The 16,739-nt window shown below is 44.8% G+C and overlaps 1 protein-coding gene across 1 annotated transcript in view; it reads right to left on the bottom strand.

The window, feature by feature from the left end:
- Positions 1-8,242: 8,242 nt before the first annotated feature.
- Positions 8,243-16,739, bottom strand: part of LOC132780023 (Golgi to ER traffic protein 4 homolog) — a 41,754-nt gene continuing 33,257 nt past the window's right edge. Inside the window, exons 8-9 of the mRNA XM_067473633.1 lie at positions 14,816-14,888; positions 8,243-8,798 (exon numbers count right to left, since the gene is read on the bottom strand). Of these exons, the coding sequence (XP_067329734.1) occupies positions 8,710-8,798; positions 14,816-14,888 (162 nt within the window). The 3' untranslated portion in view covers positions 8,243-8,709. The remainder of the gene's footprint in view (positions 8,799-14,815; positions 14,889-16,739) is intronic.

The raw sequence follows: 16,739 nt of genomic DNA, 5'->3' as shown, positions 1-16,739 counted from the left end.
TAAACGCCTGGAAATCTGCCAAGCTGCCTCCATCTTTCTTCCTTCTCCAAAAGCACTCTAATGATCCCGGGTAACGTATATACCACAACAATATAGCCCGAAAAAACCTACAACAACCCAGTCATTCCAGCCATGAAAGCCTTCGAAAATACAAGTTGAATGAAGATTCAACTTCAATGCTGACGATCGTGCCATCACCGCACAAGCAGGGACCTTTGAAATGGAATCTCTCAGAAGCTTTAGGTGGTCTTATTGGCAATTGCAGGGAAAACCTGCTGATTCCTAATCCATCTACAACACAGACATGTGCTTTTCTCCTTAAGAACAGACAAGCACCTCGAGCTCTGAAGAAACACCCTATGCTGATGATCATGCCATCACCACTCAAGCAGAAAGCTTTGAAATGGTTGAACGGAAGCTCTCAGAAGCTTTAGGTGGTCTTATTAGCTATTACCAGGAAAACCTTCCAATTCCTAATCCATCTAAAATGCAGACATGTGCTTTTCTCCTTATGGGCAGACAAGCACCTCAAGCTCTGAAGAAACACCCTATGCTGATGATCATGCCATCACTGCTCAAGCAGAAAGCTTTGAAATGGTTGAACAGAAGCTCTCTGAAGCTTTAGGTGGTCTTACTGGCTATTACAGGGAAAACCTGCTGATTCCTAATCCATCTAAAATGCAGACGTGTGCTTTTCTCCTTATGGACAGACTGTGGCAGCCGTTAGGAGAAAAATAAAAATAATAATCATAATTTAAAATGAACAAAAAGTCTTGCCTTAGGTCTGACGATTAAAAGGGAGATTTTGCAAAGGGAGAAAATCAGCAGATGGTATAAATCAATAAAGAAGGTCAGAATGGCTTGTTCTACAACAAATATTTGGAGAAGCCAATGTTGACTTTTAGGCTGGACATTGAACAGCAGAGACCTGGCGTACAAGGTAAATCGATATTATTGATCTGAGACTAGAACATCTAAGGTCATATAGTGAGAGAGCGCCATCTCCTGTCTATTTAATGTAAATAGCAGGCAATTTTAGATATTTTTATTTTAAACAAATTTTCTTGGTTTTCATAACAACTAAATAGTTGAGGCTGAATTTGACTAAAAGGAGATTGCCTTAATCAAGTCCTATGTTATAAATATATAAAACTATAAATCATTAAGAGATCAAGGGAATTAAGACCAATTGAACATGTCATTTGGAAATAAGGGGTAAAAAGTTAATTATATAAAGTGGGCAAATGTTTAGAGTCATCATGACCTTGCCAAAAGAGTGTTCTTGGCAACTATACATGAAGGACAACTGTTAATGATTGTACTGTGTAAATGTCAGGACATTTCTGCGCATGTATGAACCAGTGATTTTATGCTATAAATACTGAAGCAAGTCTGACTTCCAACTTGTGGCAGATATTGCTTTCTGTGCACCCTATCGAGCTTGATAGTAAAAGCCTGAAATCAACTGCTGTCTCCGTTCCTTCCTTCCTGATTGTGCTCTAAATGATCTCGGGTAACGTATGTTCCGCAACAAGACAAGCACCTCAAGCTCTGAGGAAATGCCCTATGCTGACGATCATGCCATCAGAGAGAGCTTTGAAATGGTTGAACAGAAGCTCTCAGAAGCTTTAGGTGCTCTTACTGCCTGTTATAGGGAAAACCAGTGTGCCCAGGAAGGAGTCTCTCATTCAGTCTCAGCCACTGATTGAGGTTCAGGGTTTTAGCCTGCCACTTTTGGACTCTAGCTTGCTAAGGTGTTCCTGTGATTGTCTATAAGCAACATCAGAGGCTCAAGAGGTCACATGCTAGAAATCCCAGTAGAAAGTATTTATTTAATATTCAACAATTAAACACAAATCCATCCTTTTAATTATTATTTTTTTTACAGTAAATAAAAACGCCTTCTCCCTCCGGCCATGCACGATCGCGGGATTCATCGAAGCCTGTGAAAAAATAAAGTGTTTCCTCCCATTTCTTTCTGCCTGGAATCAAAACGGCGAAACCGATCTGGCCTTGTGCGTCCATGATGGGGAATTGGGTCGAGCCGAGCGGCACCTGGGTTGCACTTACTTTGTGGTTTTGTTGTTGCCCTCCTTGTGTACGCAAATAAATATCGAGCGAGAAAGACCCAAGAGGCCCACAACATCCCCTTCTTGCAAGGACCGCCCTGTTGCAAAGGTCAGCAAGCTGTGTTGGACGGCCGAAATGGTCATTGTTTTTGCGTGGTCACAAAAAGGCTGCTCAACAATCACACAATTGTGTGATGGTCCATCTCTCCTGTAATAAGTTATGGTCTTACCCACAGTACATACAGTAGGACTGGACTAAGTGGCAGCCTACGTTGACTGAGCCTTCTGTGTTTAAAGTGACCCTATAGTTTGCTGTGAGTTTTCCAGGCTATCCGGCCATGTTTTAGTAGCACTCTCTCCTGAACTTTCTCCCACATCTATGGAAGGCATCCACAGAGGTTTTGATGTCCGTTGGAAATAAGACAAGTGGGGTTTATGTACCTGTGGAATGATGTCCAGAGTGGATAAGAATGCTACAATTGAGTAACACTGAAAAGCCTTGCAGCTTCAAAGCCTAGCTGCTTCCTGCCTGGAGGAATCCTTTGTTGGGAGGTGTGGGAGAAAGAACTCTTGTCTGCTTCAGGCAGGTGTGAAAGTTGGAATTGCTCACCTCAATTAGCAGTGAATAGCCTTGCAGCTTCAAAGCCTGGCTGCTTCCAGCCTGGAGGAATCCTTTGCTGGAAGGAATGGAATAATGTCAAGAGTGGGAGAAAGAACTCTCTTGTTTTCCTGAGGCAAGTGAAAATGTTGCAATTGGCCGCCTTGATTAGCACTGAATACCCTTGCAACTTCAAAGCCTGGCTGCTTCCTGCCTGGAGGAATCCTTTGTTGGGAGGTGTGGAATAATGTCCAGGGTTGGAGAAAGAAATAACTTATGTCTGCTTGGGGCAAGTGTGAAAGTTGGAATTGATCATCTTGATTAGCATTAAATAGCCTTGCAAGTTCAAAGCATGGCTGCTTCCTGCCTGGAGGAATCCTTTGCTTGGAGGCGTAGAATAATGTCCAGGGTGGGAGAAAGAACTCTTGTCTGCTTCAGGCAGGTGTGAATGTTGTAAATGATCACCTTGATTAGCACTGAATAGTCTTGCAGCTTCAAAGTCTGGCTGTCGCTGCCTGGGGGAATCCTTTATTGGGAAGTGTTAGCAAGGGAGGCTTACATATCTTTGGAATGGTGTCAAGGATGGGAGAAAGAAAGAACTGTCTGCCTGAGGCAAGTGAGAATGTTGCAATTGGCCGCCTTGATTAGCACTGAATACCCTTGCAACTTCAAAGCCTGGCTGCTTCCTGCCTGGAGGAATCCTTTGTTGAGAGGTGTGGAATAATGTCCAAGGTGGAGAAAAAAAAAAACCTCTTTGTTGGAGGCAAGTGTGAATGTTGCTGTCAGCCACCTTGATTAGCACTGAATGGCCTTGCAGCTTCAAAGCCTGGGGGAATCCTTTGTTGGGAGGTGTCAGCTGATCCTGATTGTTTCTTGTCTTTTGTTTATTGTCCTGATTTTAGAGGGTTTGTAAATAAAAACATTGGTAGCCAGATTTTGTTCATTTTCATAGTTGCAACATTCACGCTTGCCTCAAGCAGACCAGAGTTTTTTTCTCCCACCCTGGACATTATTCCACACCTCCCAACAAAGGATTGCCCCAAGCAGGAAGCCGTCAGGCTTTGAAGCTGCAAGGCCATTCAATGCTAATCAAGGTGGCCAACGGCAACATTCACACTTGCTTCCAACAGACAAGAGTTCTTTCTCCCACCTCCCAACAAAGGATTTCTCCACACAGGATGCAGCCAGGCTTTGAATCTGCAAGGCCATTCAATGCGAAACAAGGTGGCCAACGGCAACATTCACACTTGCCTCAAGCAGACCAGAGAGTTCTTTCTTCCACTCTGGACATTATTCCACGCCTTCCAACAAGATTCCTCCAGGCAGGAAGCAGCCAGGCTTTAAAGCTGCAAGGCCATCCAATGGTAATCAAGGTGGCCGACAGCAACATTCACACTTGCTTCCAACTGACAAGAGTTCTTTCTTCTACCCTGGGTAATATTCTACACCTCCCAACAAAGGATTCCTCCAGGCAGGAAGCAGCCAGGCTTTGAAGCTGCAAGGCTATTCAATGGTAATCAAGGTGGCCGACAGCAACATTCACACTTGCTTCCAACAGACAAGAGTTCTTTCTTCCACCCTGGACATTATTTCACTCCTTCCAACAAAGGATTCCTCTAGGCAGGAAGCAGCCAGGCTTCGAAGCCGCAAGGCTTTTCAATGCTAATCAAGGTGGCCAATGGTAACATTCACACTTGCCTCAAGTAGACAAGAGTTATTTCCATAGATATATAAACCCCACTTGCCTCGGTTCCAACAGACCTCACGACCTCTGAGGATGCCTGCCATAGATGTGGGTGAAACGTCAGGAGAGAATGCTTCTGGAACATAGCCAGTAACCCTGGGATTCCGGCCATAAAAGCCTTCGACAATGCATTGATACTAGGCATGGTTCAAAAGTGCTTACAAAACTAGGGGGCGCTGGTGCTTTGCTTCCAAAGTTGCTAAAGTTCTGGTGGTGAAAATTTCAGAAGTCTAACAAAACTTTCAAAATTTCATTATTGGCGATTTTTATGATGGAACCCATTAGGAACTGCCATTTCTAATGAAATTTTGAAAGTTTTGTTAAGAGTTCTGAAATTTTCACCACCATGTTTCTAAAGTGTTGCTAAAGTTCTGGTGGTGAAAATTTCAGAACTCTAACAAAACTTTCAAAATTCCATTATTATTTCGTCACTGGCGATTTTTATGATGGAACCCATTAGGAACTGCCATTTATAATGAAATTTTGAAAGTTTTGTAGAGTTCTGAAATTTTCACCACCATGTTTCTAAAGTGTTGCTAAAGATCTGGTGGTGAAAATTTCAGAATTCTAACAAAACTTTCAAAATTTCATTATTGGCGATTTTTATGATGGAACCCATTAGGAACTGCCATTTATAATGAAATTTTGAAAGTTTTGTTAGAGTTCTGAAATTTTCACCACCATGTTTCTAAAGTGTTGCTAAAGATCTGGTGGTGAAAATTTCAGAATTCTAACAAAACTTTCAGAATTTCATTATTGGCGATTTTTATGATGGAACCCATTAGGAACTGCCATTTATAATGAAATTTTGAAAGTTTTGTTAGAGTTCTGAAATTTTCACCACCATGTTTCTAAAGTGTTGCTAAAGTTCTGGTGGTGAAAATTTCAGAACTCTAACAAAACTTTCAAAATTCCATTATTATTTCGTCACTGGCGATTTTTATGATGGAACCCATTAGGAACTGCCATTTATCATGAAATTTTGAAAGTTTTGTTAAGAGTTCTGAAATTTTCACCACCATGTTTCTAAAGTGTTGCTAAAGATCTGGTGGTGAAAATTTCAGAATTCTAACAAAACTTTCAAAATTTCATTATTGGCGATTTTTATGATGGAACCCATTAGGAACTGCCATTTATAATGAAATTTTGAAAGTTTTGTTAGAGTTCTGAAATTTTCACCACCATGTTTCTAAAGTGTTGCTAAAGTTCTGGTGGTGAAAATTTCAGAACTCTAACAAAACTTTCAAAATTCCATTATTATTTCGTCACTGGCGATTTTTATACCAGAACCCATTAGGAACTGCCATTTATAATGAAATTTTGAAAGTTTTGTTAGAGTTCTGAAATTTTCAGCACCAGATCTTTAGCAACACTTTAGAAGCAAAGCACCACCACCCCTTAGTTTTGTAAGCACTTTAGAACCATTGATTGCCCATGTCTAATTGATACATGTTTTGCAGTGGGCAAAAGCCACAAGGCTGAAGCAGAACCCACACAATACATACATTATCTTTCTGGCTTGTCCAAATGTGATCGCTTTCTGCTACACGGAAATCAACGTGGTGTGTTTTATGTATTGTCTGGGACATCCAATCACCTCTCAACAAAAGATTGTCCCAGGCACTGCCAGGCCATCAAATGCTAATCAAGGTGGTCAGTTGAAATAGTCACACCTAGCTCCAGCAGACAAGAGTTCTTTCTCCCAGATATATAAACCCATTTTCCTAGTTCCAACAGACCTCACTACCTCTGAGGATGTTTACCATAGATGCAAGTGAAACGTCAGGAGAGAATGCCTCTAGAACATGGCAAATCAACGTGGTGCGTGTTATGTATTGTCTGGGACATCTAATCACCTCTCAACAAAGCATTGCCCCAGGCACTGCCAGGCCATCAAATGCTAATCAAGGTGGTCAGTTGAAACATTCACACTTAGCTGCAACAGACAGGAGTTCTTTGTCCCACCCTGGTCATTCCACAGATATATAAACCCTTTTTCCTACTTTCAACAGACCTCACTACCTCTGAGGATGCTTGCCATAGATGCAGGCGAAACGTCAGGAGAGAATGCCTCTAGAACATGGCAAATCAATGTGGTGCGTTTTATGTATTGTCTGGGACATCTAATCACCTCTCCACAAAAGACTGCCCCAGGCACTGCCAGGCTATCAAATGCTAATCAAGGTAGTCAGTTGAAACATTCACACCTGGCTCCAGCAGACAAGACTTCTTTGTCTCACCATGGACAGATATCAAGGTGGTCATTTGAAATATTCACACCTAGCTCCAGCAGACAAGAGTTCTTTCTCCCAGATATATAAACTCATTTTCCTAGTTCCAACAGACCTCACTACCTCTGAGGATGCTTGCCATAGATGCAGGCGAAACATCAGGAGAGAATGCCTCTAGACCATGGCAAATCAACGTGGTATGTTTTATGTATTGTCTGGGACATCCAATCACCTCTCAACAAAAGATTGCCCCAGGCACTGCCAGGCCATCAAATGCTAATCAAGGTGGTCAGTTGAAACATTCACAACTAGCTCCAGCAGACAAGAGTTCTTTGTCTCACCCTGGACAGATATATAAACCCTTTTCCCTACTTCCAACAGACCTCACTACCTCTGAGGTTGCTTGCCATAGATGCAGGCGAAACGTCAGGAGATAATGCCTCTAGAACAGTGGTTCTCAACCTGGGGTCCCCAGATGTTTTTGGCCTACAACTCCCAGAAATCAAAGCCAGTTTACCAGCTGTTAGGATTTCTGGGAGTTGTAGGCCAAAACACCTGAGGACCCACAGGTTGAGAACCACTGCTATAGAACATGGCAAATCAACGTGGTGCGTTTTATGTATTGTCTGGGACATCCAATCACCTCTCAACAAAAGACTGCCCCAGGCACTGCCAGGCCATCAAATGCTAATCAAGGTGGTCAGTTGAAACATTCACACCTAGCTCCAGCAGATAAGAGTTCTTTGTCTCACCATGGACAGATATATAAACCCTTTTTCCTACTTTCAACAGACCTCACAACCTCTGAGGATGCTTGCCATAGATGCAGGCGAAACGTCAGGAGAGAATGCTTCTAGAACATGGACATATAGCCCGAAAAAACTTACAACAACCCAGTGATTCCGGCCATGAAAGCCTTCGACAATGACATCTAATCACCTCTCAACAAAAGATTGCCCCAGGCACTGCCAGGCCACCAAATGCTAATCAAGGTGGTCAGTTGAAACATTCACACCTAGCTCCAGCAGAGAAGAGTCCTTTGTCCCACCCTGGTCATTCCACTGATATATGAACCCATTTTCCTAGTTCCAACAGACCTCACTACCTCTGAGGATGCTTGCCATAGATGCAGGTGAAACGTCAGGAGAGAATGCCTCTAGACCATGCCCATATAGCCCGAAAAAATCTACAACAACCCAGGCCATCCAATGCTAATCAAGGTGGTCAGTTGAAACATTCACACCTAGCTCCAGCAGACAAGAGTTCTTTGTCTCACCCTGGACAGATATATAAACCCATTTTCCTAGTTCCAACACACCTCACAACCTCTGAGGATGCTTGCCATAGATGCAGGGGAAACGTCAGGAGAGAATGCTTCTATAACATGGCAATATAGCCCGAAAAAACCTGCAACAACCCAGTGGTGCGTTTTGTAGGGTTTCCTCAATTTTGCATCGTATCCTCTTTGGCTCGTCTCGAAAAACTTTTCTAACCCATGACGCCCCCCCCCCCCCGCCTCGCCCTTTCGAGGTAACCCTAAGTGACCCATAAGCGCTTACGTGTACGTATGAGCTTGCCGAAACAAAACCGTGGTTTAAAATAGGTAGCAAGAAATGCCTGCGCCGGCTTTATTGAGTGTGATTGTGAGAAGAGGGAATGGCAGAGAGAGAGAGAGAGAGAGAGGGTGCCACTGTCTCCTCCACCTCCACCTTCTCCACCTTCTCCTGGGTCCATCACCATCCAGCAGTGCCAGAGGTCCACCAATGCCCACACCCAGTCAGTTCTCGTGGCTCTCCTCCCCTTGCCTTGCGTATTTTCTCTGTTTACATAAATAATAAGGACCAAAACATCATGAACATCATCATCATCACCACCGTCATCACCACCGTCATCATCATCATCTCCGCACCCTCTCCTTTTCAACTCAACAGAGGAGCCCTTGGACCTGTGGAGAAAGAATGGCAGGACTTGTTCTCAAAACCGTCTTTGTTTCGTTTGTTTGTTTGTTTCTTCGCTTGGGTGAGGGGTGGAGAACGTGGTCGGCGTTCCAAGCAGCCCCGGAAGAGGTCAATCCAGCTCGATGGGACTGCTGTCTTCTTGCCCGTCCTCCACGTCCTCTTCTTCTCCAGCCACCATCAAGCTGTTCAAAAGGTTGCCTACGATGGAAGGAGAGGGGACAAAGCAGGGAAAGTCAGAGGGAGCGGCTGCATATCTGTTGCCATAAGTCCTCGCAGGACCAAGTGTATGTATTAGGCCTGGGTAACAACGCAAAAATTTGTTTCTAAAATCGATTTGTATTTGGGGTGTTTTTTTGTTTCGATATTTAAAATAATTACAAAATTTTCCAAAAAAAAAGTTCGGTATTTACGAAATTTCGTAAATATTTACAAAACATTTTGTAAAGATGGCGCCCTTTTTTTTTCAATATTTTTAAAATATTTTTTAAATTTAATTATTAATTTAGTAGAATAGGGATTATTATTAATTATTATTAAGGAGGGAAGGCAGGCACTCACTCTGGCGGGCCCTCTCGCTTGCCGCTCGCTCGCCCCTCTCGCTCGCCGCTCGCTCGCCCCTCTCGCTCCAGCAGACAAGAGTTCTTCCTCCCACCCTGAACATTATTCCACAGATATCAACCCCACTTGCCTAGTTTCCAACAGACCTCACAACCTCTGAGGATGCCTGCCATAGATGTGGGTGAAATGTCAGGAGAGAGTGCTTCTGCCCCTCTCGCTCGCCGCTCGCTCGCCCCTCTCGCTCGCAGCTCGCTCGCCCCTCTCGCTCGCCCCTCTCAGCAAGAATCGGCAGGCGGCCATCTTACGTATTTCCGAAATGGACGGAAATACAAAAATTTTTGGCGCCTGCCGTTTCGATATTTAAAAACACTTCCAGGTTAAAAAAAATGTTTTGTAATCGTTTCGTAATTCAAAAATTAACGAATTTTTTAACAAATTACGAATTAACGAAACGAATTGACCAGCCCTACTGCATATCTGTTGCGATAAGTCCTCGCGGGACCAAGTGTATGTATGTGTATGTACAGTGTATGTACAGAGGTACTCCTGGTCAGTCGCAAGGCCGAAGAGGGCATAGGGTTACAGCCTGTGTTGGATGGGGTCGCACTCCCCCTGAAGACACAGGTTCGCAGCTTGGGAGTGATCCTGGACTCATCGCTGAGCCTGGAAGCCCAGGTCTCGGTGGTGACCAGGGGAGCATTTGCACAGCTAAAGCTTGTGCGCCAACTGACTCTTTCTCTTAGTTTGCAAGAAGCCTAAATACCTTTCTAACATGAAAACATTATGCTCTCACCAACATGGAAGCATTGCGATGACCTTTCACCGAGCTGGCTTCTCATCTGCTGGCCAGGCGAGAAGGCCTGGAACCCCAGGTCTCGGCGGTGACCAGGGGAGCATTCGCACAGTTAAAACTCGTGCGCCAACTGCGCCCGTACCTTGGGAAGTCTGACTTGGCCACGGTGGTACACGCTCTGGTCACATCCCGCCTTGACTACTGCAACGCTCTCTACGTGGGGCTGCCCTTGAAGACGGCCCGGAAGCTCCAGCTAGTCCAACGCTCGGCAGCCATGATTTTAACAGGAGCGGAGCGCAGGGAGCACACGACTCCTTGTTGCACCAGCTCCACTGGCTGCCGATTTGCTACCGGGCTCAATTCAAAGTGCTGGCGTTGGCCTTTAAAGCCCTAAACGGTTCTGGCCCAACTTACCTATCCGAACGTATCTCGGCCTATCAGCCCACCAGGACCCTAAGATCTTCTGGGGGGGCCCTGCTCTCTATCCCACCTGCTTCACAGGTGTGGCTGGCGGGGACGAGAGACAGGGCCTTTTCTGTGGTGGCCCTGCAGCTATGGAACGCCCTTCCCATGGAGGTAAGATCAGCCCCCTCATTGATGGTATTCCGGAAAAGACTAAAAACCTGGATGTTCGAGCAGGCGTTCGGTTAATTCAGTGCAATAAGTGTAATGATTGAAGGACTGGCAATCTGGACGACGAAACTGGATCACGATTTTAGTCAAGAGATGAATTGGATTGTTTATTGATATGTATTGTGGATTATGTTTTTATGCTTTTAAACTGTATACTGTTGTTTGTTATAAGTTGTTGTAAACCGCGTTGAGTCGCCGGCTAGGCTGAGAAACGGCGGTATACAAGTATAGCAAATAAATAAATAAAAAATAAATAAATTTATTTATTTACTTTGCTTGTATACCGCAGTTTCCCAGCCCGTAGGGGACTCAACGCGGTTCACAACAAGAGCAGAAAGTCAATCCGAACAACATACAATTTTAAAACCAGTTAACAGCGTAATATACGGAGTAATGACATATCAACAAACAACACATTAACGTCTCGTAACTAGAATCGTGATCCAATTCGTCATCCATAATTCCGTTTTCCTATATTCATTGCACTGTTTATCCGAACACCTGTTCAAATAGCCAGGTTTTAGTTTCCTTCGAAACACCATTAACGAGGGAGCTGATCTGATGTCCACGGGAAGGGCGTTCCACAGCCGAGGGGCCACCACTGAGAAGACCCTGTCCTTCGTCCCCGCCAGCCGTGCCTGTGATGCAGGTGGGATCGAGAGCAGGGCCTCCCCAGAAGATCTTAAAGTCCTGGTGGGTTCGTAGGCGGAGATACGTTCGGATAGGTAGCTTGGGCCAGAACCGTTTAGGGCTTTATAGGCCAATGTAAAGAAAAACCTTACGAGTGGTAATCATCTTGTTCAGCTAGCTAAGGAGGTCAACCAGCAACCTTGTACCACACCCAAGGGGCTAGAACTGTTTGAGTTTCTTTGAATACATTCTGGTTCACCAGCGTGGAGTTCCAGCAGGAGAGATCCTGAGGAAGAGCTGTAGGATCTATATAGCAATATTAAATAACCACTCACAAGCCGGTTCTGTTTTGAAATGGATATATTGCTTGTATCTCTGCAGCAAAGAAAGACACGACTGACTTTTCCTACTTCCAACAGACCTCACTACCTCTGAGGATGCTTGCCATAGATGCAGGCGAAACGTCAGGAGAAAAAGGGCCTCCAGAACATGCCATATAGCCCGGAAAAACCTACAACAACACACTACTGACTTGTTCCCACCACCACTTCCTTTTAGACATCTTTCCTGCCCATCTCCCCCTCTTCTCAGTTTCCTTATTAGAACATGTTGCTTCACAAGTTCCAATACAAGGTTTCCAGCGCTCTCTGCTGGCTTCAAAATGTCACAGAGAGAGTGGGTTGTTGTAGGTTTTTTCGGGCTATATTGGCCATGTTCTAGAGGCATTCTCTCCTGACGATTCGTCTGCATCTATGGCAAGCATCCTCAGAGGTAGTGAGGTCACTACTTCAATACCTCTGAGGATGCTTGCCATAGATGCAGGCGAAACGTCAGGAGAGAATGCCTCTAGAACATGGCCATCTAGCCCAAAAAAACCTACAACAACCCAGTGATTCCAGCCATGAAAGACTTCGACAATACATTGTTTTGAGTTTCTTTGATTACATTCTGGTTCACCAGCATGGAGTTCCAGCAGGAGATGCTGAAGGAGAGATCCTGCGGGAGAGCTTCTTGTCAGACTGTAGGATCTATATAGCAATATTAAATAACCACTCACAAGCCGGTTCTGCTTGGAAATGGATATATTGCTTGTAGCTCTGCAGCAAAGAAAGACACGACTGACTTGTTCCCACCACCACTTCCTTTTAGACACCTTTCCTGCCATCTCCCCCTCTTCTCAGTTTCCTTATTAGAACTTCAGCAGGAGATGCTGAAGGAGAGATCCTGAGGGAGAGCTTCGTGTCAGACTGAAGGATCTATATAGCAATATTAAATAACCACTCACAAGCCGGTTCTGCTTTGAAATGGATACATTGCTTGTATCTCTGCAGCAAAGAAAGACACGACTGACTTTTCCTACTTCCAACAGACCTCACTACCTCTGAGGATGCTTGCCATAGATGCAGGCGAAACGTCAGGAGAAAAAGGGCCTCCAGAACATGCCATATAGCCCGGAAAAACCTACAACAACACACTACTGACTTGTTCCCACCACCACTTCCTTTTAGACACCTTTCCTGCCCATCTCCCCCCTCTTCTCAGTTTCCTTATTAGAACTTGTTGCTTCACAAGTTCCAATACAAGGTTTCCAGCGCTCTCTGCTGGCTTCAAAATGTCACAGAGAGAGTGGGTTGTTGTAGGTTTCTTTGGACTATATGGCCATGGTCTAGAGGCATTCTCTCCTGACATTTTGCCTGCATCTATGGCAAGCATCCTCAGAGGTAGTGAGGTCACTACCTCACTACCTCTGAGGATGCTTGCCATACATGCAGGCAAAACGTCAGTAGAGAATGCCTCTAGAACATGGCCATATAACCCGAAAAAACCTACAACAACCCAGTGATTCCGGCCATGAAAGCCTTTGACAATACATTGTTTTGAGTTTCTTTGAATACATTCTGGTTCACCAGCGTGGAGTTCCAGCAGGAGAGATCCTGAGGGAGAGCTTCTTGCCAGACTGTAGGATCTATATAGCAATATTAAATAACCACTCACAAGCCGGTTCTGCTTTGAAATGGATATATTGCTTGTATCTCTGCAGCAAAGAAAGACACGACTGACTTTTCCTACTTCCAGCAGACCTCACTACCTCTGAGGATGCTTGCCATAGATGCAGGCGAAACGTCAGGAGAAAAAGGGCCTCCAGAACATGCCATATAGCCCGGAAAAACCTACAACAACACACTACTGACTTGTTCTCACCACCACTTCCTTTTAGACACCTTTCCTGCCCATCTCCCCCTCTTGGCCATGGTCTAGAGGCATTATCTCCTGACGTCACTACCTCACTACCTCTGAGGATGCTTGCCATAGATGCAGGCGAAACGTCAGGAGAGAATGGCTCTAGAACATGGCCATCTAGCCCAAAAAAACCTACAACAACCCAGTGATTCCGGCCATGAAAGACTTCAACAATACATTGTTTTGAGTTTCTTTGATTACATTCTGGTTCACCAGCATGGAGTTCCAGCAGGAGATGCTGAAGGAGAGATCCTGAGCGAGAGCTTCGTGTCAGACTGTAAGATCTATATAGCAATATTAAATAACCACTCACAAGCCGGTTCTGCTTTGAAATGGATATATTGCTTGTATCTCTGCAGCAACGAAAAACACTACTGACTTCTTCTCACCACCACTTCCTTTTAGACCCCTTTCCTGCCCATCTCCTCCTCTTCTCAGTTTCCTTATAAGAACTTGTTGCTTCACAAGTTCCAATTCAAGGTTTCCAGCACCCTCTGCTGGCTTCAAAATGTCACAGAGAGAGTGGGTTGTTGTAGGTTTTTTCGGGCTATATTGGCCATGGTCTAGAGGCATTCTCTCCTGACGTTTCGCCTGCATCTATGGCAAGCATCCTCAAAGGTAGTGAGGTCACTACCTCACTACCTAGGAGCCCCCGGTGGCGCAGTGGGTTAAAACCCTGTGCACCGGCAGGTTCGAATCCGGGTAGACGAGGATGAGCTCCCTCTATCAACTCCAGCTCCTCATGCGGGGACATGAGAGAAGCCTCCCACAAGGATGATAAAAACAGCAAAATCATCCGGACGTCCCCTAGGCAACGTCCTTGCAGACGGCCAATTCTCTCACACCGGAAGCAACTTGCAGGAAGCAACTTGCAGCTCCACTGGCTGCCGATTAGCTTCCGAGCACAATTCAAAGTGCTGGTTTTGAGCTATAAAGCCCTAAACGACTCCGCCCCAGTTTACCTGTCCAAACGGATTCTCCCCTATGAACCATCAAGGTTACTAAGATATTCCCGAGAGGCCCTGCTCTCGGTCCCACCACCTTCGCAATCGCGTTTGGTGGGAACAAGGGAGAGGGCCTTCTCGGTGGTGGCCCCTTGGCTTTGGAATTCCCTCCCACCAGAGATTAGATCTGCTCCTTCCCTCCTGACCTTTAGGAAACTAATAAAAACCTGGCTTTGGAATGTGGCATTTGAGGATTGAGTCAATAACCCTTGTCCACATGGAAGGATGGCGACGAATTGTGACTGTACTGACGACTTGGCTTGTGTAATGTGATGATGATGTTTTTATTGCCGAACAACCCCTCTGAGGGTCGTAACCCCCAGGTTGAAAACCGCTGCTTTAGAGCCTTAACTTACCTAGTAGTCCTCCATAGGATGAGGTTTGTTTGGGTGGAACACCAAAGAAGAGCTGTCCTATTCTGTCTAGATACTAAAAGGAGAGGGAAGGTATCAGTTTTGGCATCACAATAAAGCACAGGCACATATCCAAATCCTCATCTTCCTCATGCAAAATGCAGCCATCACTCCAGTCTTGTGGGTTTGATTATATGTGCAGGCTTGCACAACACCACCCAAAGCTGACATATAAAGGACAGGGCTGTGCAAAGCTTCAGGGGTCCATTGCGTCATTCAGAGGTTTGTATGATTCGACAACACAAATCTCTGGATTACTAATTGGAATGGAACCCCTCCGTAGCATTACGAAATGAAACGGAAGCCTCCAAAACGTTTTGGAGATATTAGTAAAGATTTGTTGTTATGGAGCATTTCAAGTTGTGACCCTTACAAATATGTTTTGGACTACAACTCCCACCATTCCTAACAGCCTCAGGTCCTTTCCCTTTCCCCGTCAGCCACTCAAGATCTTAGACATAGACGTGAACATGGAACAAGACCCAAGATCCACACGATGACGCAGTGTTGCCTGATCTGACTCTTAAGGACACAATCCTTTAATTCTCAAGATGGACCCTTACAGATATGTTTTGGACTATAACTCCCACCATTCCTAACAGCCTCAGGCCCTTTCTTTTTCCACCTCAGCCACTCAAGAATGAGTACAAGACTTTCCCAAAGATCTTAGACATAGATGTGGACATGGAACAAGACCCAAGATCCACACGATGACACAGTGTTGCCTGATCTGACTCTTAAGGACACAATCCTTTAATTCTCAAGATGGACCCTTACAGATATGTTTTGGACTATAACTCCCACCATTCCTAACAGCCTCAGGCCCTTTCTTTTTCCACCTCAGCCACTCAAGAATGAGTACAAGACTTTCCCAAAGATCTTAGACATAGATGTGGACATGGAACAAGACCCAAGATCCACACGATGACACAGTGTTGCCTGATCTGACTCTTAAGGACACAATCCTTTAATTCTCAAGATGGACCCTTACAGATATGTTTTGGACTATAACTCCCACCATTCCTAACAGCCTCAGGTCCTTTCCTTTTCCCCCTCAGCCACTCAAGATCTTAGACATAGACGTGAACATGGAACAAGACCCAAGATCCACACGATGACACAGTGTTGCCTGATCTGACTCTTAAGGACACAATCCTTTAATTCTCAAGTTGTGACCCTTACAGATATGTTTGGACTACAACTCCCACCATTCCTAACAGCCTAAGGTCCTTTCCTTTTCCCCCTCAGCCACTCAAGATCTTAGACACAGACGTGAACATGGAACAAGACCCAAGATCCACACGATGACACAGTGTTGCCTGATCTGACTCTTAAGGACACAATCCCTTAATTCTCAAGATGGACCCTTACAGATATGTTTTGGACTACAACTCCCACCATTCCTAATAGCCTCAGGCCCTTTCCTTTTTTTCCTTAGCCACTCAAGAATGAATACAAGACTTTCCCAAAGATCTTAGACGTGAACACAGAACAAGACCCAAGATCCATACGATGACACAGTGTTGTCTGATCTGACTCTTAAGGACACAATCCTTTAATTCTCAAGATGGACCCTTACAGATATGCTTTGGACTCCAACTCCCACCATTCCTAACAGCCTCAGGTCCTTTCCTTTTCCCCCTCAGCCACTCAAGATCTTAGACATAGACGTGAACATCGAACAAGACCCAAGATCCACACGTTAACGCAGTGTTGCCTGATCTGACTCTTAAGGACACAATCCTTTAATTCTCAAGATGGACCCTTACAGATATGTTTTGGACTATAACTCCCACCATTCCTAACAGCTTCAGGCCCTTTCCTTTTCCCCCTTAGCCACTCAAGAATGAATACAAGACTTTCCCAA

This window comes from Anolis sagrei, chromosome X (assembly GCF_037176765.1).
Source record: "Anolis sagrei isolate rAnoSag1 chromosome X, rAnoSag1.mat, whole genome shotgun sequence".
Classification (NCBI taxonomy): Eukaryota; Metazoa; Chordata; class Lepidosauria; order Squamata; family Dactyloidae; genus Anolis; species Anolis sagrei.
Note: the sequence above shows the minus strand (reverse complement) of the source record. Positions and strands in the feature narration are given on the sequence as shown.